Raw genomic sequence first — 24,139 nt, forward strand, 5'->3', positions numbered from 1 at the left:
AATGGGGGAACTCTTAAGTAAGGGATTGTGGAGAGTCAGATATTTCACTTTTCCCCCCACAGGGCGAAAGGCCTACAGGGTGTCACTGCCTGGAGCAGCTACGACAGTTCAGTTCAATCCAAAGATCACTAGGTCTGTAGAAGGAAGGCCAGTTTTCTTCAGGCCATGTGACTTTAGGCATGTTCACCACTCTGGTCCTGTTTCCTCATTAAGAAAGTGAGAATAACATCACACCAGTATTACCTACCTTGAAGATTTACTGTGGAACAAAATCAAGTCATGCATTTGAAAATATTCTGCAAACCTTAAATACTACAAAGGAATGTGGCAGGGAAGTTAGATTCTAAAGCCAGCAAGTAAAGTTAAAACTGAGAGCAATGAAAATTACTTAGAAGTTCCTTAAAATGTGCTTGAGTGCAGTTAAATGCTAACATTTAGGAAGCACGTGAGAACAGAGAACCTCTGAAGGAGAGCTGGGACGAATACACTCTCAGGAAATTTTGCCAGTGGAATTGGTGCCCTGTAACTTATTTTAATTTCCTCTCTCTTTCTGCCAAGTGCATAACTGAATCTGAGAATGTTAGATGACAGTATGATGCCACTGTTATTCTTCTACAATTTTATATTGGCAAGTCAAGAAACCACTCTGGGCCTCTTTATTTGTCTAATGGTACAGTTCCGCTGGATCACGGTTTCATCCAAAGTTTCCTTTGACAAATACTTTGAGTTTACTATTCTTACTACGTTCCAGGCTGCTTTGCTGTTTGTCAGAAAAAAACACCAGGAAGGAGACACGGTCTGACCACAAGAGGCTGGTGAGCGGTGAGGCAATTTCAACTTTGATTTGAGGAATCCTGGGTTCTTTGATCGCCTTCTGGGGAATGCACTGAATGTTTAGAAAATTATGGAAAGTTACATATTTTGTTATGAATACCAGCTACAATACTACATCTGATACGGATTAAGTTACTTTGTTTCCTCTTTTGCTGTTTATCTTGCTACTTTTTCATGTGAGCTAACTTTTTTTTTAAAACCTGGGCTAACTTAAAAATCCTTTAATTGAAAAAGTAATAGAAACACGTGGAAAAATTCAGACGGTACAAAAAAGTAGATAATGAGAAGCAAGTCTTTTAATCCAGACCCCCACCCTTCCCCTACTCCGTATTCCCTCGCCACTCCTGCCATCCTATTCAGAGGTAGAGTCAACACTTAAGAAAACCCTCTTATTGTTAAGGTGATCCCTGGGTCCAAAAAGTTAAACATTGAACTACAGAATCTCTAAAGTCTGTTCCAGCTCTAAAATTAAATCTTATACCCTACTGAGAGTGCAAAAGAGAAAGCCTCGCCTTGTTTAACATTATGGTTGGTAAAGGGACAGAAAAATGCAAACTGAATTCAAAAATATACACTACATTTAGAATTCCTGAAGGACAGAGAACAGGATTCAGGCACTTCCATGGTGGTTTATTTACGAATTGAAATAAAGGGCTCCTCTAGGGTGTAAACTCCATCAGGGCAGGAAGTTCACCAGCAGGTTTCACCGCAGACCTTGTCACACAAGAAAGGCTCACTGGGCGAGGGACACGACAACCCAGCACAGAGATCACGGCCCAGAAGCCAGGACCGGAACTAGAGCACGGAGCGTCACGTGACTCGTCCTCCTCTGCAATTTCCCCCACCCCCACCCCCGCTCGGCGATGCAGCTCCGGGACCGCCTCCATCAGAGGCCGCACCAATCCGCGAGGGAAGTCAAATTTGGCTAGGCCAGGCAACGGGCGGCTCCAGCTCGTAGTCGCCTTGTAGCTGCGTCTCGCTGGCTCGGCCCACTTGTCGCCGAGTCTCAGGCGGTAGTCCCGCCTTCCATCCCAGACTACACGCTCTACATTGCAAGTGGGAGGTGCAAAGGAGCAAGGGGCGGGGGGGGGGGCAAGGCGCATGCGTGTTGAAGTGAAGCCCAAGGCGAAGCTTCAGAAAGCAGAGGGAGGGGGAGGGGAGAAGTCTCCAGTACGCGCGCGTGCTCAGCAGCCCTCCCTGGCCAGACACACGCGGCGCGGCGTGGTGACGCCAGGGCGGCCCGAGGAAGGGGCGGGGCCGGGGCGGGCCTTCCCAGCTTTTCCAGCTCCTCCAGCTCCTCCCGCCCCCTCCCGGCCCCGACTCGCTCTCCCCCTCCCTACCCTACACTGGGCCCCGTCTGCGCCGGGGTGCCTTAGTCGCTTAGCTTCGCGTCCGGCCCGGCCCGGCCCGGCCAACGGGGCAAATGCCCTGAGCTGCCACCCCCGCCGCCGCCGACTCGGCCGGTGGCGGTGTGGGAGACGGGCGTCCGGCCCCGGGCCGCTGAGTGTGACGGGACGGGGCCGGGGGCCGCGGGCGCCGCGGCGTCGGCGGCTCCGCGCGGACCATGTATTTCCTGAGCGGCTGGCCCAAGAGGCTGCTTCTGCCCCTTTGGGGAGCCCGGCCGAGGCGCCTTTCCACGTTCAGTCCGACCCCCAGACGGACTTTCTTCGCCGTGCTGGCCCCGGCCCGCCTCAGCATCTGGTACAGCCGAGTAAGTAGAGCCGCCCGCCGTCTCTCGCCTCTCCCTCCCCGGCGTCCCGGCACCGTCTCGCCCCCAACTTCCCCCCAGAGTCTGGGACCCCTGCCCCTTCGCGCCGGACCCACTCGTCTTCGCCGTCGGCGTCCTTGTTCCACCTACTCGGCCACACGAACCCCCGGTCCTAACACGTCCTCCGGCCAGGGCTCCAGGGTGGATGTCGTCGCTGCTGCCCCAAATCCCCAGCGCCTCCCTGCGTTGGACCGACTGCCGCGCACAGTGCGGACCCCAAGCGCTCCGTCGGCAGAGCCCAGACTTTCCCTCCTCTCCTTTCCCCCATTCGCTGAGGAACAAATTTGTTTAAACTTTCCACAGTTAGGAATCTGGCCGCTGTTTTGTTCCTAGCCCTTCCTTGCCCTAAAGGCCATTGTTTTGAAGTTAGGGAAAGCCTGTTGGGCTTTACCCAGTGTCAGACTTTACATGCTGTGATAACTTATTTCTGGCAACTACAGCCAGAGTTATTTTTTACTAAAGTTTTGATAATCCAACTCCTCGCCTCACCCCAACATCTCCTTTTCACTTTCAGGCCAGTTCTTTTTTCTGCTGCTCTTGGACTCTTCTGTAGAGAATTCTAGGGGGTTAGTAGGAGCGGAAGTAGAGCTCAAATCTGTTCGCGCTGCTCCTGGTATTCACACCTGGAAGTAATAAGATTTGGGAAGAGCGTGAACCGGTGTTCTGTTTTTGCTTTCTGTGAATCTTGCTTTTTTATTTCTTGTATCTAATTACAGAGTAGATAACTTCAAAAATAAGTGGTGGATAGGATACTCCTTATTTTCCGTAACGGTTCTGTTTATAAAAGCAACAAAATAGAGTATAAAAATACCCCCCCCGAAGGCCGTACTAATCGATGTCAGAGTAAAGTCGTTCTCTTTTCAAAGCTAATTTTACCAAGTGGAAATAGGTCGTGACCTTAGCTTTGTTAGATCTGTGTGAAATACTGGCTTTAGTTAAATTAGCTAAAACTGTCACATCTGTGTATCTGACCATTTGAATGCCTGTGAGGCCCTTGACTACCCTCACACACAGCCCTGGTAAAAGTGATGATGAGATTTAGATATTTCTGGTATCTCTTTTATATGACTATCATAGTTAGTGTTTAAATCAGACTATTTGCCGTTAAGTTTTAGCTGATTTAATTTTTATATATCAGAACAAAATAGGCTGTTATAAAACAACAGTGTGACTCTTCTGTCTGGTGCTTGATGGCATTTTTTGAATATATGTATTGCATATCATTTGGTTCTTAAATGAGATACTAATTCATTTACAGCGTGTATGCCAATTGAATAATATTTTATTTGGTTGTATATAACTATTATACTTAAAGCATATAAAGAAAAAAATAATTAGAACTTGAATTTTAAATTGCCTTCTGAATTTAGTACATAATTTCACTCTAATTTAACAAATTGTTCGTAAAGCCTAAAATTTAACTTTCCTTATCTCTATAAAGGGCAGACCTGACTTAATTTTAGGCGGAACTAAACTTAATTTGTAGGAGGAAGAGACCAGAAGCCTGTAGGCTACTATTCCTCTGTAGAAGAAACAAAAATGCACCTTGACAGGGATATTGTGACTATTAAGAATATCAGTTTTTTTTTGCTTTTGGACTTAGATACTAAGTAAATCAAAGGCAGTCCTGGAATGTAAAACTACTCATACTTCTTTCCTTCAGATTCCTACCGTGCACACAGATAGCTACTTCCTACAGAAGTGCTGGGGCCACTACCATTAAGATCCACTGTGCAAAAAGTTAGTTTGTACAGAATCTGTGGGCTCAGAAGTATGTGAAATGAGATGCAGGAAAACCTTAGAGGAGGCTCCATGGTACTGTAGGTTTACGAATGGTTAACTTTGATCTCTGGCATCAGTGTCACTTTAAAGATCAAGTATTGGACCAGGTGAATTTAAGGTCTATAACTGGGTGAATGGGGGAACAGGTGCCAGACCCCAGTTTCTATTTTGATTTTTTAATTTCTAAACTTAAATTTATTTTAACTTACATAATTTAGGTCAACAGACTTCTTTTAGAAGTGAAAACACCTCTAGCTAAATTGAGTAGCTATCAGTTATTTCTATATAATTTAGAGTGAATTGGTTTAAAATGTTTGCGTGAGAACATGAAAGCTTTGATTTTGGAGACATTGTATATGCAAGTAATTTTACAGAATAAAGTGAATTTTGAAGATCTGAAGAAGGGTTTTATGGAGTTTGAGGTCTTAAAAGCAGCTTGAGGGCATTTGGAGACAGGGAGAAACATGCTCAAAGAGATGAGAGGATATAACACGATTGGCTTACTTGAAATTTTGTTAGGGCTCTCTTAGTAAGTTAAACTCACTTAGGAGGAATGCATTTTTAAAAAGAAAAAAACTAGCCTTGTGGGAGGATCGCGCATTTGATAGTCTAGCTGTTTTTTGTTTTTTAATGTCTAAAAGAATTGCTGTCTGGAAAATGTTGATTAGACATGAGACAATGGAAACATTAAAATAAAATCTCTAAGGATAACTTGGGTACATTTTATTGGTCTTCTAGTGAGCTTATATGTATCAATACCTCTTATAGCTACTATTATAAACTCTAAGTAGCTATTTGGAATCCCAGTGTTATAGAATCGTATCTCTTCAAAATTCTTTCCTGACTCCAAGTTTGAGAAATGTAGTATAGTGCTTTTCAGATGTGTTAATAAACAAAAGAGTTTCTGTAGATACTCACTTTGCTTTTTGATTTCATTTTTAGTGTGAGGATGTGACTTGTTTTCATTGTAACGTGTTGATGTAAATTGCTTTCTCTACTTTGTGATTCTACTTAGGAGTTTTAAAAACTACTTGAGCTTACAACAGGGATCATCCATATATTTTGGAACCCAAAAAAGGTTTGGTATGTATGTTAGATTGGGATGCTAGAGGTGGTACTTACTTGATGGAGCAGTTGCTGATGTATTTCTGCCAAGGGTATTGTAAAAGGACTAGTTTCAGCTTTGAGGATGAAGCTGCTGTTTAAAGCACATTATGATTTATGATTAACATGTGTGTTGTGTGAGATGAATTGTGTTTTGTATTGTATCAGAGAGCCTAGAATTATTCCTTTAATATACTGCTTAACTGTGAGTACAAAAAGTCTACATATGTGAACCACAAAATGATACCTTAGAATGCTCTAATTCTAAATTAGTCTTATCTCAGTTTTCAGGTCATTGATTATTTCAAATACATGAACACCTCCTGTGAAAAAGGTAGTATAAATAGGCAGTATATGAAAGGGATTAAGAGGCACATTGTATGAAAAAAACATTCTATCCAAAGATATTAGTGTGTTACTATAAATGAAAATTTTGTGAGTTATCACTACTAATAAAAAGCTGAAATAGATAAATAATTACTGGCCTTATGAAATAAATTGTCTTTGAGTAACCCTGAATAGAAACTTATCCTCTTGTTGCTGTATACTAATAATGGAAAACAATGAGATAGACGTTCAAAGAATCAGGTGTATGGTTAAATGTGTGACCTTAGGAAAGTAACTTAATTTGGATGGTACCTGTATTTTTCCAGCTCTCCCATTTCTCACCTTTTAAACCCTATTCTGTTAATGCCTCCAAAGAGCCTTCCTTATAAACTCACTGGTTGGAAGTCATTTAGGGTTCACTGTTGGTTAAAGAATGAAGTTCAAACTCCTTAGTTTGATAAGAGACACTCCCCACTTGGAATGCTCTCTTGCCCCATCTCTGCCTATCAGAATATTATTCAAACTTTAGCTACTGTTGAAATCCTGCTCTGAGTCATTCTTTATTTACTGTAATTAGAAGTGTTCGTTTTTTTGATGAACTACTGTTTGTACTGTAGTTTTGCACACATGCTTTATTTCTCCAACTAGATTGTAAGTTTCTGGAGTGCAGAAGTGGTCTTATTTATTTATTTAATTGAAGTGTAATTGAGTTACAACATTGTGTTATTTTAGAAGTGATCTTATTTTGTATTATCCATAACACTTTGCACAAAGCACATGCTTAATAAGTATTTAAAATAAATTAATGAATTTAGGGTATCTGTCCTATGCGTAGCACAGAATTTTTTCAAGTTTTAATAATTGGAAGATTTTTAAATGTTGACATGTAACTTAAAAAATGTGGTAATACTAAATTACAACTTAAAATCAGAAAAATTTGATTAGGGAGGGTTATATAAGTGAAGGTGAATTAAATACTTTTTTATTACACACAGTCCAAATTATATTAGAAAAGTGGTACATGTTATTCACAATAGCCAAGATGTGGAAGTAACCTAAGTATCTGTCAATGCATGAATGGATAAAGGAGATGTGGTACATATACACAGTGGAATATTATTCAGCCATGAGAAGGAAGGACATCTTAAACCATTTGCGGCGACATGGCAGGACCTTGAGGGCATTATGCTAAGTGGAATAAGTCAGAGACAATTCATGTATGATATCATTTACATATATGGAATCTGAAAAAGCTGAATGCATAGAAACATTCTAGAATGATGGATACGAGGGGCTGGGAAGGGTGGAAAAAGGGAGATGTTGGTCCAAGAGCATAGACTTCCAGCTGTAAGATGAGTAAATTCATGTACAGCATGGTGATTATAGTTGATAATACTGTATTATATACTTGAAAGTTGCTTAGATGAGAGTAGATTTTCAATGTGTTCACGACAAAAAAGAAATGGTAATTATGTGACATGATGCAAGTGTTAGCTAAGACTATGGTGGTAATCATTTTGCAATATATAAGTGTATCAAATCAACATGTACATCTTATACAGTGTTATATGTCAGTCATATCTCATTAAAGCTGTGGGAAAAAGTGGTACGTGATAAAGGGTCCTTCTTTAATTATTAGATAATCTGCTGTTTGCCAAAACTTAAACTACTGTGTAGTATTACAGCTAGTTGAAATCCTGGTTCCTAGTATGTGTTTATATTGATGTGATCTATGGAAAAAGAAGGTCACACACACAAAAGAAGCAGAATAAGAACATTAAAGACATTTTACTTATCTTCGTGCTTGTGAATTATCGAAGTGATCCATTTTACTCATGAACATTCATTCTGAGTTTACTGCGGACTGTGTGCTTTACAACATGGGAATCAAAGTTTCCTGAATTTAGGTTCTTAACATACCTCACTCATGAATTTTGCTCTGTCCTCATAGTACCTATCCAGTCTTTTAGACTTGAAGTTCTCTTTCAAAATAAATTTATATCTTTATTACAAATGGAAAACTATCACCACTTGTATGAATAGAGGGTTACTGCATGAGGGAATACAATGAAAAGAATGTTATGAAAATCTAGTTTCCTGCCAAAGGCTGTTACCTTTTTCTTTAAAAGGGCAGTTTGCAGATTACATGAGAGGTATTTAGAAGTAAACTAGCCCCTCATGCAGATTTCCTCCGTACCTAAATCAAAAGGATTGAAGAATTGAAAAAAATTATTTTCTCACATATGATTAAATATTTAATACAGAGTTTATATGTTACCTAAAATAGTATAGAAAATATTGCCTTAAAGCATTCTATTTACTGCTAAATAAAGCATTTATTATGCAGTTTCAGGTTAGAAAAGATAAATTTACAATTTAAGTATTTAAAAATGTTCTAGAATTCAGACTTGCTACAGAGTGAGACAATTGCTTAATTTTCTTGTTTTTTTAAAAAACTGACCAGCAAACATCAATTGTTTGAAATCAAGGTATCTTACTTTTCTTTTAAGTTCATTATAATTGCTTTGCTTTGAGTTGCTATCACAAACCTGTCTCCCCAATTGATTGCCTTATTTCAATCATAAATCATACCTAAATTTTCATACGAAATTTTGGGTATTATTGTAAATATACAGTAGAATTTGCTGTGGTTTAATTTTCAAACAGCTTTATTGAGGTGTATAAAATACATCTATTGTAAGTGTATAGTGATTTTTAGTAAATTAATAGCATTGTGAAGTCATCATTACAGTCTAGTTTTAGAACATTGATAGCAACCTCAAAAGTATTATGCCCATTTGCAGTCAACCTCTGCTCCCACTCCGGCCCCAGGAAATCATTGGCTGGCTTTTTGTCCCTTTGGATTTGGCGGTACTCCTTTTTATTGCTGAATATTATTCCATTATATGGATATACCATATATTTTTTTTAGTCCATTCACCAGTTGATGGGTATTTCGATTGTTTCTAATTTCGGACCATTATGAATAATGCTACTGTAGACATCTGTGTATACTTTTTTGTGTGTGAGATTATATATTATCATTTCTCTTGGGGAGATACCTAAGAATGGAAGTGCTAGGTAGTATGGTAAGTTTGTTTTTAGCTTTTTAGGAAACTGCCAAAATGTTCAAAGTAGCTGTCACATTTTGCATCCGCACCAGCAGTGTATGAAGGTTTCTGTTTCTCCACATCCTGTTAACACTTGTTGTTGTCAAGCTTCTGTCAATCTTCTTTATTATAGCCATTTAGTGGGTTTTTAGTGGTATCTGATTGTAGCTTTAATTTGTATATTCCTAATGACTAAACATGTTTAACATCTTTTCATGTGCTTATTAGCCATTTGTGTACCTTATTTGGTGAAATATCTATTCAACTCCTTTGCCCCCTTTTTTTTAAAAATTGGAGTGTTTGTCTCATTGAGTTGTAAGAGTTCTTTATATATTCTAGATACAAATTCTTTATCAGATATATGACTTGCATATATTTTATCAGTCTTTGGTTTGTCTTTTCAGTTTCTTAATGTGACCTTTTGAAGAACAAAAGTTTAGTTTTGATGAAGTCTGGATTATCATTTCTTTCTTTTATGAATCATGCTTTTTGGGTCTTATCTAAGGAACCTTTGGCTGGTCCAAGGTCACAGACATGTTCTGTATTTTCTTTTGTAAGTTTTATCATCTGAACTCTTATACATAGGTCTGTCACATGTTTTGAGTTGATTTTTATGCATGGTTTGAGGTAAAGGTCTAAGTTCGGTTTGTTTTTTACATATAGATCCAGTTGTTTTAGCATTATTTGTTGGAAAGACTCTTTTCACTATTGAATTGCATTGGCACCTTTGTCAAAAATCAGTTGACCATAAATGTAAGGGTTTATTTCTGTATTTTCTATTCTGTTCTGTTAATCAATATGTCTATCATCAGGCAGACATCACACTATAGCTTTTATGGCAAGGTGGTGAAACTCCTACTTTTTGATTTCAAAATTACTTTGCTATTCTAGATCCTTTGCATTTCTATATCAATTTTTAAGATCATCTTGTCAATTTCTACCAAAAAGAAAAAAGAAAAAAAAAAAAACCTTGCTGGTATTTTCAGGAAATGGCACTAAATCAGACACACATAAACATGAGTGTTTCTCCTTTTATTTAGACTGTAAAAAGTTTCTGTTGTTAATCGGCTATACTTCAGTATAAAATAAACAAAACCAAAGTTTCTGTTGACAGTATTTTTTCGTTTTCAGTGTACAGGTCTCTCACTTTTGTTAAACTTATTTCTAAGTATCTTATTTATCTTTTATGATGCTGTTTTGAATGTAATTTCATTTTCAGATTGTTACTGGTATATAGATATAAAATTGATTTTTGTATATTGTTCTGCAACCTTGCCAAAGCTTGTTTACTTCACTAGTTTTTTTTGTAGTTAGAACTAATAAATTCAGCAAAATTACAGAACATAAAATCAAGACGCAAAATTCGGTTGCATTTTTATACAAAAACTATGAGCATCCAGAAATGAAATTAAGAAAAAAGTTCCATTTACAGTAACATCAAAAAGAATAAAATACAGGCTGTGGGGGGAGTTTGAGGTTAACATATACACACTACTATGTATAAAGTAGATAAAAAACAAGGATCTACTCTGTAGCAAAGGGAACTATATTCAATGTCTTGTAATAACCTATAATGGAAAAGAATCTGAAAAAAAAGTGTGTGTGTGTATCTGATATAACTGAGTCACTTTTCTGTATACCTGAAGCTAACACAACATTGTCAATTAACTAAAAATGGTTAATTTAAAAAATGGTTGTTGGGGAAAAAAAGAGTAAAATACTTAGGATTAAACTTAACTAAGGAGGCGAAAGACATAGTCTAACAACTACAAAACATTGCTGAAAGAAAGAAGATGGAAATAAGTGGAAAGACGTCTCATCTTTGCGGGTTGGAAAACAATATTGTTAAGATGCCAGTAGTACACAAAGCAGTCTACAGATTCAGTGCAATCCCAACAGTGTTTTTTTGAAGAAATACGAAAATCACTCTAAAATTGATACGGAATCACAAGGGACTCCCCACATCAGTCTAGCTAAAATTTTATCAATTTTTTAGATCTTTACAGAGAACCAGCGTTTGGATTTACTGATCTTAGTCTATTAATTTTGTTTTCTATTTTATTGATTTCTGCATTGAATTTTCTTAAAAAATTATTTTCTTCAGCTTGCTTTGGGTTTAATTGTATAAAGCAAATTAAAAGTAAAGTAGGGCTTCCCTGGTGGCGCAGTGGTTGAAAGTCCGCCTGCCGATGCAGGGGACACGTGTTCGTGCCCCGGACCGGGAAGATCCCACATGCCGCAGAGCGGCTAGGCCCGTGAGCCATGGCCACTGAGCCTGCGCGTCCGGAGCCTGTGCTCCGCAACGGGAGAGGCCATAACAGTGAGAGGCCCGCGTACCCCCGCCCCCCACACACGTAAAGTAAATTTTGCTAGGTTGAAAACAGGTTATTAATTAGAGGCATTTCTTTTTTTAAAATAGGCATTTTAAGCTCTAAGTTTTCTTCTAAGTACTGTATTAGCTGTATTCCATAACTTTTTTCTTGTTTTTGAGCAGTTTCAGGTTTACAGTAAAATTGAGAGGAAGGTACATAGATTTCCCATATCCCCCCTCTTTACACATGCACAGCCTCCCCCATTATCAACATCAGTCATCAGAATGGTACATTTTTTTTTAAACCAAGGATAAACCTACAATGACACATCGTGCTTACCCAAAGTTCATAGTTTACCTAAGAGTTTACTCTTGGTATGTGTGTTCATTTTGGTTGGACAGATGTCTGATGACATATCCATCGTTGTAATATCATACAGAGTATTTTTCCCTCCCTAAAAATTCTGTGTTCTGCCCATTCATCGCCTGCCCCACCATAACTTTGATACGTTCCAATTTTGTTTTCATTTAGTTCAGAAGTGTTGTGGTTTAATTTCTAAATATTTGAGGATTTCCCAAATTCTTTCTGTTATGATTTCTAACGTAATTCCATTGTGGTTGGGGAATATATATTTTGGGTGATTTTATTCTTTTAAGGTTATTAAGACTTGTTTTATGGGTTAACATATGGTTTGTGTAAGTGAATGTTCAGTGTGCACTTGTAAAGAATGTGTTCTGCTGTTGGCAGAGTGTTCTCTAAATATTAGGTTAAATTGGTTGACATGGTTGTTAAGTGTTCTGTAGCCTTGCTAATGTTAAGTCTAGTTCTGTCAGTTATTGAAAGTGAAGATTGAAGGCTTCAGCTCTGTTGTTGAATTGCCGGTTTCTTCTTTGAGTTCTGTCAGTTTTTGCTTCATGTGTTTTTGGGCTGTGTTGTTAGATTTGTATACATTTATAATTGTTTTATCTTCCCTTTGTATTAACTGATTTATCATTATGAAATTCCTTCTCTCTACTAATGTTCCCTTTCTTGAAGTGTATTTTGTTTTGCCTTAACATTGCCACTACAGTTCTCTTAATATTACCACTTGTGTGACATATCTTTTTCCACCCTTTTACTTTCAAACTGCTTATGTCCTTCAGTCTGAACGGTGTCTTGTATAGGTATCACATACTTAGATCTTGCTTTTTTGCTATTGTTTCAAAAATCCAGTCTGATAATTCCTGCATTTTGATTGGACTGTTCAGTCCGTTCACATATAATGTGATTACTGATGTGGTTGGATTTACATTATCTATTTTGCTATTGCTTTTCTACACCTCACATGTTTTTTGTTTACCCGTTATTCCTTTAATTGCTTTGATTTCTGAATCATATTTTCTGAGTTATATTATTAATGGTTGCTCTAGCAATTAAAAAATGAATCTTATTACAGTATACTTCAAGTTAATACTGAATTAATTCCAGTAAAATATAGCAAATTTTTCATCCCTTCGTTTTACTTTTATGTTTTTAAAGTGATGAAATGTACATAAAATTTACTGTTTTAATAATTTTTAAATATACAGTTTTGTGACGTTAAGTGCGTTCACATTTGTGCAGCCATCACCACCATCCATTTTCAGAACTTTTTTCATCTTCCCATATTGAAACTCCCTTCCTGGTAAACAGTAACTCCCCATTTCCCCTCCTCCCAGCCCCTGACAACCACTACTTTACTTTCTTTCCTTATGAATTTCCACTAGTGTGGAAACACAATATTTGATCTTAAGTGATAGACTTAATTCACTTAGAATGTCTTCAGGGTTCTTCCATGTTATAGCATGTACCAAAATTTGCTTTTTAAGGCTGAATAATATTTCATTGTAGGTGTATATTATAGTTTGTTTATCCATTCATATGTTCGTGGACACTTGGGTTGCATCCACTCTTTGGGTTGCTTTCACTTACTGTGAATGGTCCTGCTGTGAACATTAGTGTGCAAATATCTGTTTGTGTCCCTGCTTTTGATTCTTTTGCATATATACCCCAAAGTGGAATCGCTGGATCATATGGTAGTTCTGTGTTTAATATTTTGAGAAATTGCTTTTTTTTTGATTGCTGTACTGTTTTTCACAGTAGCTGCACCATTTTACATTCCCATCAGCAATGTACAGGGATTTCGATTTTCCCACATCTGTGCCAACACTTTCTTTTTTTTGTTTGTTTTTTGATTATAGCCATCCTGAAACGTGCAAAGTGGTATCTCGTGGTGTTTTTTTTTTAACATCTTTATTGGAGTATAATTGCTTTACAGTGTTGTGTTTCTGCTGTATAACTAAGTGAATCAGCTATATGCATATGTATATGCCCATATCCCCTCCCTCTTGCATCTCCATCCCACCCTCCTTATCCCAGTCCTCTAAGTGGTTGCAAGGCACCCACCTGATCTCCCTGTTCCAAGCAGCTGCTTCCCTCTAGCTATCTGTTTTACATTTGGTAGTGTATATATGTCAGTGTTACTCTCTCACTTCGTCCCAGCTTACCCTTCCCCCTCCCCGTGTACTCAAGTCCATTCTCCATATCTTTGTCTTTACTCCTGTCCAGCGCCTAGGTTCATCAGGACCTTTTTTTTTTTTTTGATTCCATATATATGTGTTAGCATACAGTATTTGGTTTTCTCTTTCTGATTTACTTCACTCTGTATGACAGACTCTCGATCCATCCACCTCACTACAAATAACTCAATTTCATTTCTTTTTATGGCTGAGTAATATTCCATCGTATATATGCGCCACATCTTCTTTATCCGTTCATCTGTCAGTGGACACTTAGGTTGCTTCCAAGTTCTGGTTATTGTAAATAGTGCTGCTATGAACATTGTAGTACATGCCTCTTTTTTGAATTATGGTTTTCTCAGGGTATATGCCCAGTAGTGGGAGTGCTAGGTTGTATGGTAGTTCTATTTTTAGTTTTTTAAGGAACCTCCATACTGTTCTCCATAGTGGCTGTATCAGTTTACATTCCCACCAACAGTGCAAGAGGTTTCCCTTTTCTCCACATCCTCTCGAGCATTTATTGTTTGTAGATTTTTTCATGATGGCCATTCTGACCTGTGTGAGGTGATACCTCATTGTAGTTTTGATTCACATTTCTCTAATGATTAGTGATTTTGAGCATCTTTTCATGTGTTTCTTGGCAATTTGTATATCTTCTTTGGAGAAATGTCTATTTAGGTCTTCTGCCCATTTTTGGATTGGGTTGTTTGTTTTTTTGATACTGAGCTGCTTGTAAATTTTGGAGATTAATCCTTTGTCAGTTGCTTCGTTTGCAAATATTCTCTCCCATTCTGAGGGTTGTATTTTCGTCTTGTTTATGGTTTCCTTTGCTGTGCAAAAGCTTTTAAGTTTCATTAGGTCCCATTTGTTTCTTTTTGTTTTTATTTCCATTTCTCTAGGAGGTGGGTCAAAAAGGATCTTCCTGTGATTGATGTCATAGAGTGTTCTGCCTATGTTTTCCTCTAAGAGTTTTATAGTGTCTGGCCTTACATTTAGGTCTTTAATCCATTTTGAGGTTATTTTTGTATATGGTGTTGGGAAGAGTTCTAGTTTCATTCTTTTACATGTAGCTGTCCAGTTTTCCCAGCACCACTTATTGAAGAGGCTGTCTTTTCTTCATTGTATACTCTTGCCTCCTTTATCAAAGGTGACCATATGTGTGTGGGTTTATCTTTGGGGCTTTCTAACCTGTTCCATTGATCTATATTTGTGTTTTTGTGTCAGTACCATACTGTCTTGATTACTGTAGGTTTGTACTATAGTCTGAAGTTGGGAAGCCTGATTCCTCCAGCTCCGTTTTTCTTCCCTCAAGACTGCTTTGGCTGTTTGGGATCTTTTGTGTTTTCATACAAATTGTTAAATATTTTGTTCTAGTTCTGTGAAAAATGCCAGTGGTAGTTTGATAGGGATTGCATTGAATCTGTAGATTGCTTTAGGTAGTATAGTCATTTTCCCAATGTTGATTTTTCCAATCCAAGAACATGGTATATCTATCCATCTGTTTTTATTGTCTTTAATGTCTTTCATCAGTGTGATAGTTTTCTGCATACAGGTTTTTTGTTTCCTTAGGTAGGTTTATTTCTAAGTATTTTATTTTTTCTGTTGTGGTGGTGAATGGGAGTGTTTCCTTAATTTCTCTTTCAAATTTTTCATCGTTAGTGTATAGGAATGCAAGAGATTTCTGTGCATTAATTTTGTATCCTGCTACTCTACCAAATCCATTGATTAGCTCTAGTAGTTTTCTGGTAGCATCTTTAGGATTCTCTGTAGTATCATGTAATCTGCAAGCAGTGACTGTTTTACTTCCTTTCCGATTTTATTGGATTTTTAAAATTTCTTTTTCTTCTCTGATTGCTGTGGCTAAAACTTCCAAAACTATGTTGAATAATAGTGGTGAGAGTAGGCAACCTTGTCTTGTTCCTGATCTCACAGGAAATGGTTTCAGTTTTTCACCATTGAGAAGGATGTTGGCTGTGGTTTTGTCATATATGGCCTTTATTATGTTGAGGTAGGTTCCCTCTACGCCTACTTTCTGGAGAGCTTTTATCATAAATGGGTGTTGAATTTTGTCAAAAGCTTTTTCTGAAGCTATTGAGATGATCATATGGTTTTTCTCCTTCAATTTGTTAATATGGTGTATCACATTCATTTGTGTATATTGAAGAATCCTTGCATTCCTGGGATAAACCCCACTTGATCATGGTGTATGATCCTTTTAATGTGCTGTTGGATTCTGTTTGCTAGTATTTTGTTGAAGGTTTTTGCATCTCTGTTCATCAGTGATACCGGCCTGTAGTTTTCTCTTTTTGTGACATCTTTGTCTGGTTTTGGTATCAGGGTGATGGTGGCCTCGTAGAATGAGTTTGGGAGTGTTCTTCCCTCTGCTGTATTTTGGAAGAGTTTAAGAAGGATAGGTGTTAGCTCTTTTCTAAATGTTTGATAGAATTCGCCTGTGAAGCTGTCTGGTCCTGGGCTTTTTTTTGTTGGAATATTTTAAATCACAGTTTCAATTGCAGTGCTTGTGATTGGTCTGTTCATATTTGCTCTTTGTTCCTCGTTCAGTCTCAGGAAGTTGTGCATTTCTAAGAATTTGTCCATTTCTACCAGGTTGCACATTTTATTGGCATATAGTTGCTTGTAGTAATCTCATGATTCTTTGTATTTCTGCAGTGTCAGTTGTTACGTCTCCTTTTTCATTTCTAATTCTGTTGGTTTGAGTCTTCTCCCTTTTTTCTTCATGAGTCTGGCTATTGGTTTGTCAATTTTGTATATATTCTCAAAGAACCAGCTTTTGGTTTTATTGATCTTTGCGGTCGTTTCCTTCAGTTCTTTTTCATTTATTTCTGATCTGATCTTTATGATTTCTTTCTTTGTGCTAACTTCGGGGGTTTTTTTGTTCTTCTTTCTCTAATTGCTTTAGGTGTAAGGTTAGGTTGTTCATTTGAGATTTTTCTTGTTTCTTGAGGTAGGATTGTATTGCTATAAACTTCCCTCTTAGGGCTTCCCTGGTGGCGCAGTGGTTGAGAGTCCGCCTGCCGATGCAGGGGACACGGATTCGTGCCCCGGTCCGGGAAGATCCCACATACCACGGAGTGGCTGGGCCCGTGAGCATGGCTGCTGAGCCTGCGCGTCCGGAGCCTGTGCTCTGCAACGGGAGAGGCCACAACAGTGAGAGGCCCACGTACCGCAAAACAAAAAACAAAAAACAAACTTCCCTCTTAGAAACGCTTTTGCTGCATCCCATAGGCTTTGGGTCATCGTGTTTTCATTGTCATTTATTTCTAGCTATTTTTTTGATTTCCTCTTTGGTTTTTTTCAGTGATCTCTTGGTTATTTAGTAGTGTATTGTTTAGTCTCCATGTGTTTGTATTTTTTATAGTTGTTTTTCCTGGGATTGATATCTAGCCTCATAGCATTGTGGTTGGCAAAGATACTTGATACAATTTCCATTTTCTTAAATTTACAAAAGCTTAATTTGTGACCCAGGATCTGATCTATCCTGGAGAATGTCCCATGAGTATTTGAGAAGTGTATACTGTTGTTTTGGGATGGAATGTCCTATAAATATCAGTTGAGTCCATGTAGTCTAATGTATCATTTAAAGCTTCTGTGTCCTTATTTATTTTCATTTTGGATCATCTGTCTGTTGGTGAAAGTGAGGTGTTAAAGTCCCCTATTATTATTATTATTTTTTTTTTTTTGTGGTACGTGGGCCTCTCACTGTTGTGGCCTCTGCCGTTGCGGAGCACAGGCTCCGGACGCGCAGGCTCAGCGGCCATGCCTCACGGGCCCAGCTGCTCCGTGGCATGTGGGATCTTCCCGGACCAGGGCACGAACCCACATCCCCTGCATTGGCAGGCGGATTCTCAACCACTGCACCACCAGGGAAGCCCAAGGTCCCCTATTATTATTGTGTTGCTGTTGATTTCCTCTCTTATGGCTGTCAGTATTTGTGTTATGTATTGAGGAGCTCCTGTGTTGGGTGCATAAATATTTACAATTGTTATATCTTCTTCTTGGATTGATTCCTTAATCATTCTGTAGTGTCATTCTTTGTGTCTTGTGATAGTCTTTATTTTAAAGTCTATTTTGTTGGATATGAGAATTGCTACTCCATCTTTCTTTTGATTTCCATTTGCATGGAATACCTTTTTCCATCCCCTCACTTTCAGTCTGTATGTGTCCCTAGGTCTGAAGTGGGTCTCCTGTAGACAGCATATATATGGGTCTTGTTTTTGTATCCATTCAGCTGGTCTGTGCCTTTTGGTTGGAGTAATTAATCCATTTACATTTAAGGAAATTATCGATATGTATGTTCCTATTACCATTTTCTTAATTGTTTTGAGTTTGTTATCGTAGGTCTTTTCCTTTTGTTGTGTGTTTTGCCTAGAGAAGTTTCTTTAGCGTTTGTTGTAAAGCTGGTTTGGTGGTGCTGAATTCTCTTAGCTTTTGCTTGTAAGTAAAGGTTTTCATTGCTCTGTCCAATGTGAATGAGATCCTTGCTGGGTAATCTTGGTTGTAAGTTTTTTCTTTTTATCACTTTAAATATGTCCTGCCACTTCCTTCTAGCTTGCAGAGTTTCTGCTGAAAGGTCAGCTGTTGACCTTATGGGGATTCCCTTGTATGTTATTTGTTGCGTTTCCCTTGCAGTTTTTAATATTTTTTCTTTGTATTTAATTTTTGATAGTTTGATATATGTCTTGGCGTGTTTGTCTTTGGGTTTATCCTTTATGGGATTCTCTGCGCTTCCTGGATTTCATTGACTCTTTCCTTTCCCATCTTAGGGAAGTTTTAAACTATAATTTCTTCATACATTTTCTCAGACCCTTTCTTTTTCTCTTTTTTCTTCCGGGACCCCTATAATTCGAATGTTCATGCGTTTAATATCCCAGAGGTCTCTGAGACTGTCCTCAATTCTTTTCATTCTTTTTTCTTTATTCTCCCTGCCAGTTATTTCCACCATTTTATCTTCTAGGTCACTTACCCGTTCTTCTGTCTCAGTTATTCTGCTATTGATTCTTTCTAGAGTATTTTTAATTTCAGTAATTGTGTTGTTCATCACTGTTTGTTTGCTCTTTAGTTCTTCTAGATCCTTGTTAAATGTTTCTTCATTTTGCTTTGAGATTTTGGGTCATCTTTACTATCATTACTCTGAATTCTTTTTCAGGTAGGTTCCCTATCTTTTCTTCATTTATTTGGTCTTACAGGTTTTTACTGTGCTCCTTCATCTGTAACATATTTTTTTGTTGTTTCATTTTTCTTGTTTTTGATGGGTGGTACTGTATTCCTGTCTTACCGGTTGTTTGGTCTGAAACGTCCAGCAGTGGAGTTTGCAGGCAGTTGTATAGAGCCTTGGTGCTGAGATGAGTACCTCTGGGAGGCCTCACTCCGATTGATATTCCTTGGGGTCTGAGGTTCTCTGTTAGTCCAGTGTTTTGGACTTGGAGCTCCCCCCACAGGAGCTTGGGCCCAACCTCTGGCCTGGGAACCAAGGTCCCACAAGCTTTGTGGCATGGTGTTTAAAAAAAAAGAAAGGAGCAGTATGATATCAAAGAATAAAAAAGAAAATAAAATTAGAAAGATAAAAAATATATTAGGAAAAATTAAACTATAATTGAAACAATTGCAATTAGCTAAAATAAAGCTGCAACAGGAAAAAGAATGGAAAAAAAATGGGGGGTGGGAGAAGCCAAAAGGAAAGAATAATAACAAAGTATAAAGAATAAAATGAAATTAGAAAAATGAAAGATTTATTAGGAAAAATAAGAATATAAAAGAATCAACAACAGTGAACCAAAAAGGTAAAACAGAACCCCAATCTAAAGGAAGAAAAAGGAAAAAAAAAATGCCTTGGCTGTAGGAGCAGAGTTTAGGCAGGGGTGGAACTTAGGCAGGGGAGGGGTTTAGCATGGGGTGGGACCTAGGCGGGTGGGGGATGATGTTTGAGTGTGGGGCGGGGCCTCTGCTTAGGACCTGTGTGGAAGGGAAGAGGCAGCCTTCCACGAAAGAAGGGCCTCTGGAGTGTGGAGTTCCAGTGTTTAGAAGTAGGGCCCTGAGTGAGGGTGCGTGGGTGGGGTTTAGGCCCATCGCGTTGGAGGGGGTCTCTGAGTGTAGAGGTAGGGCCCTGGGTGGGGGTATAGTGGTGGGGTTTGTGTTCTGCACAACAGGGGGGAGGCTCTGAGGGCAGAGGATTAGGCCTGGGAGTCTAACAGGCTCCTCAGTGCCTAAGTGGACAGGAAAGCACTGGCCGTGTTCCCTTCTGTTCCTTCGTGCCCCTCCCCCACCATCTCCCCCAGGGTCTCCCCCATCGCCGCTGGACCCCTTACAGTGGTTGGGTCCCTCTGGGTGTAGGAACTCCTCCCCTCCCCTCCCTCAGCTACCCCTCAGGGGTGCTGGTTCCGGAGGTCTGGCCTTTGTTTTTGCTCCACTTCCCTCCCTCCCACACCCTCAGGACCCGCACGGCTGGAGGGGACCTAGGTGGGCAGAGGATCTGTCCTGGGATCTCAGCAGGTTCCTGGGGGCCCATGTGAGCAGGGGAAACCTGGCCACACTCCCTTTTGATCCGCTGTCCCCAGTGGTTCCCCTTTTCCCCCTTTGGGCATGGGAACTCTTCCCCTCCCCCAGCCACCTCTCAGGGGTGCCAGTCCTGTCTTGCCTCCACTTCTTCTCCCCCTTCACTCCCCCCCCAACATCCCACGTCCTACCCAGTCGCTGGGGGTTCCTCCCGTCTCCTTAGGTGTCCGTGGTCCCCCACCAGTGCCTGGTAGGTGCCCTAGTTGTGAGGAGACACAAATTCTGCATTCTCCTAGTATGCTGTCTTGACTCTGTCCTCCTCAGTGTGGTTTTGATTTGCATCTCTAATGACAAGTGATGTTGAGTACCTTTTAATGTATTTATTGGCGGTTCATGTATCTTTTTTGGAGAAACATCTGTTCCAATTCTTTGCCCATTTTAAAATAGGGTCATTTTTCTTTTTGTTGTTGACCTGTAGGAGTTCTGTATGTACAGTTGACCCTTGAACGTCATGGGTTTGACCTGCATGGATCCACTTACATGTGAACGTTTTTCAGTAGTAGATACTATAGTACTACATTCTATGTGGTTGCTTGAATTCTCAGATGTGGAGCTGCAGTTATGGAGGGCCAACTGTTAAGTTATACTCAGATTTTTGACAGATGGTCAATTCCTGCATTGCAAGGGTCAACTGTATTCTGAATATCAATTTCTTATCATATATATGATTTGCAAATATTTTCTCCTATCATGTGGGTTTCCATTGTACTCTGTTGATAGTGCCCTTTGATGTCCAAAAGCTTTTACTTTTGATGAAGTCCAACTTAACTAATTTTTCTTTTGTTGCCTGTGCTTTTGGTGTCATATGCAAGAAATCATTGCAAATCCAAAGTCATGAAGTTTTTGCCCTTTTTTTTCTTTGATAAATTTATATTATTTTAGGCTGTGTTGGGTCTTCATTGCTACACGTGGGCTTTCTGTAGTTGCGGAGAGTGGGGGTTACTCTTCATTGTGGTGCGCGGGCTTCTCATTGCAGTGGCTTCTCTTGTTGCGGAGCATGGGCTGTAGGCGTGTGGGCTTCAGTAATTATGGCACGTGGGTATAGTTGTTCCGTGGCATGTGAGATCTTCCTGGAACAGGGCTCGAACCCGTGTCCTGTACTTTGGCAGACGGATTCTTAACCACTGTGCCACTAGGGAAGCCCCACCTTTTGTTTTTCTTCTAAGAATTTTATAGTTTTAGCTTATATGTAGGAATGTGATCCATTTTGAGTTGATTTTTGTATGTGGTGTGAGATAAGGATCAAATTTAATTTTTTTCCATGTGGGTTTTCATGTTTCCTGGTGCTGTTTGGTTATTTTTTTTTTTTTTTTTTTTTGTGGTACGCGGGCCTCTCACTGTTGTGGCCTCTCCCGCTGCGGAGCACAGGCTCCGGACGCGCAGGCCCAGCGGCCATGGCTCACGGGCCCAGCCGCTCCGCGGCACGTGGGATCCTCCCGGACCGGGGCACGAACCCGCATCCCCTGGACCGGCAGGCGGACCCTCAACCACTGCGCCACCAGGGAAGCCCCCTGGTGCAGTTTGTTAAACACTGTCCTTTTCCCCCATTGAATGGTTTTGGCACCCTTGTTGAAAATCATTTAGCCATATATATGAGGGTTTATTCCTGGGCTCTGTTGTATTCTGTTGTTGGGTATGTCAGTCTTTATGCCAGTGTGGTACTATTTTGATTACCATAGCTTTGTAGTAAGTTTTGAAATCAGAAAGTGTGACACCTTCAACTTCCTTTTTTTTTCAAGTTTTGGCTATTTGGGGTCCCTTGAGATTCCATATTTTAGGATGAATTTTCATATTTTTGCAAAAAACTGGTGTTGTGATTTTGGTAGGGCCTGCATTGAATCTGTACATTGGTGGTTTGGGTAGTACTGACATCTTAGCATTAGTTTTTACCCCATGAGCATGAGGTGTCTGTCTTTTTTTTTTTTTTTTTTTGCGGTACACGGGCCTTTCACTGCTGTGGTCTCTCCTGTTGCGGAGCACAGGCTCCAGACGCGCAGGCCCAGCGGCCATGGCTCACGGGCCCAGCCGCTCCGCAGCATACGGGATCCTCCCAGACCGGGGCACGAACCCACGTCCCCTGAACTAGCAGGTGGGCTCTCAGCCACTGCACCACCAGGGAAGCCCATGAGGTGTCTTTTTATTTATATGCATCTTCCTTATTTCAGCAACATTTTCTAGATTTCAGCATACATGTCTCTCACTTCCTTGGTTAAGCTTAACTCTAAGTATTTTATTCTTTTCTATATTTACTTATTTATTTTCTGTATATTCTTTTTATTTTCCACTATAAATGGAGTGATTTTCTTAATTTTATTTTTAGATGTTCATTACATAAAAATGGAATTGATTTTTGTGTGTTGATATTGCATCCTGCAACTGTGCTAACTGCTTAATCAATTCTAACAGTTTTATGTGGAATCTATAGGGTTTTCTACATAAAAGATCATGTTTTCAGAGAACAGAGATAATTCTATTTCTCTTCTAGTTTAGATGCCTTTTATTTCATATTCTTGCTAATTGCCCTGGCCAGGACTTACAGTACTGTTTTGAAGGGAAGTAGTGAAAGTGAACATCCTTGTCTTATTCCTCACCTTAGGGAAAATGTTTTCAGTTTTTTACCATCAAGTATGATGTTGACTAATTTTTTTATGTATTGGTTTTACTACATTGAGGTAGTTCCCTCTATTCCTAATTTGTTGAATGTTCTTGTTATGAAAGGGTGTTGAGTTTTGTCAAATGCTTTTTTACTGAGATGGTCATGTGGTGTTTTTCTTTCATTCTGTTAATGTGGTGTACTACATTGATTTTTCTTGTGTTGAACCATCCTTGCATTCCAGGAATAAATCTCACTGGTTTATAATTCTTTTCATACTGCTGTTAAATTTGGTTCGCTAGTATCTTGTTGAGGATTTTTGCATATGTATTCTTCAGGGATATTGACCTGTAGTTTTCTTTTCTTGTGAGTCTTTGTCTGGCTTTAGTATCAGGGTAATGCTGGGCTCATAGGATGAGTTACTAAGTGGTCCTGTTTCAGTTTTTTTAAAGAGTTTGAGGAGAATTGGTGTTTATTTCAATTGTTTGATAGAATTCACTAGTGAAACCGTATGGACTTTTCTTTCTTTGATTACTGATTTAATCTTATACATGTATTCAGATTTTCTATTTCTTCAACATTCAGTTGTGGAATTTGTCCGTTTTATCTCAGTTTTCTGATTGGTCAGGATACAGTTCAGAGTACTCTCTTATAATCATTTTTATTTTTGTAAAATCAGTAGTAATGTTTCCCCTTTCACTTCTGAGTTTAGTTAATTGAGTCTTTTTTTCCTTAGTCAGTCTACCTAAGGGTTTCTCAGTTTTGTTGATCTTTTAGAAGAACCAACTCCTGGTTTCTTTGATTTTTCTCTATTTTGCTCTTTTTCACTTTATTTCTGTCTGCTCTAATCTTTATTATTTCATTCTTCTAGGTTTGGGTTAATTCATTCTTCATGTATTTCCATAAGATGTAAAGTAAAATTGGTTTGAGATCTTTTTCTTTTAATGTAAGCATTAGTTGTAAGTTTCCCGCTTTGCACTGCTTTTGTTGCATCCCATGTGTTGTAGTGTGTTGTGTTTTCATTTTCATTTGTCTCAGGATATTTTCTGATTTCCTTTGTGATTTTTTCTTTTCCATGGATTGTTTAAGAGTGGGTTAATTTCCACGTTTGTGAGTTTTTTGTTTTTCCTTTTGCTGTTGATCTTCACTTTCATTCCACTGTGATCAGAAAAAATACTTTGGATTGTTTCAGTCTTTTA

At 39.0% G+C, this 24,139-nt stretch overlaps 1 protein-coding gene across 1 annotated transcript in view; it reads left to right on the forward strand.

The window, feature by feature from the left end:
• Positions 1–2,383: 2,383 nt before the first annotated feature.
• The window catches only part of RIC1 (RIC1 homolog, RAB6A GEF complex partner 1), a 136,372-nt gene continuing 114,616 nt past the window's right edge, over positions 2,384–24,139 (forward strand). Inside the window, 3 exon segments of the mRNA XM_030877129.2 lie at positions 2,384–2,434; positions 2,437–2,490; positions 2,492–2,545. Coding sequence (XP_030732989.2) covers positions 2,399–2,434; positions 2,437–2,490; positions 2,492–2,545 — 144 coding nt within the window. The 5' untranslated portion in view covers positions 2,384–2,398.

This window comes from Globicephala melas, chromosome 6, assembly GCF_963455315.2.
Source record: "Globicephala melas chromosome 6, mGloMel1.2, whole genome shotgun sequence".
Lineage (NCBI taxonomy): Eukaryota > Metazoa > Chordata > Mammalia > Artiodactyla > Delphinidae > Globicephala > Globicephala melas.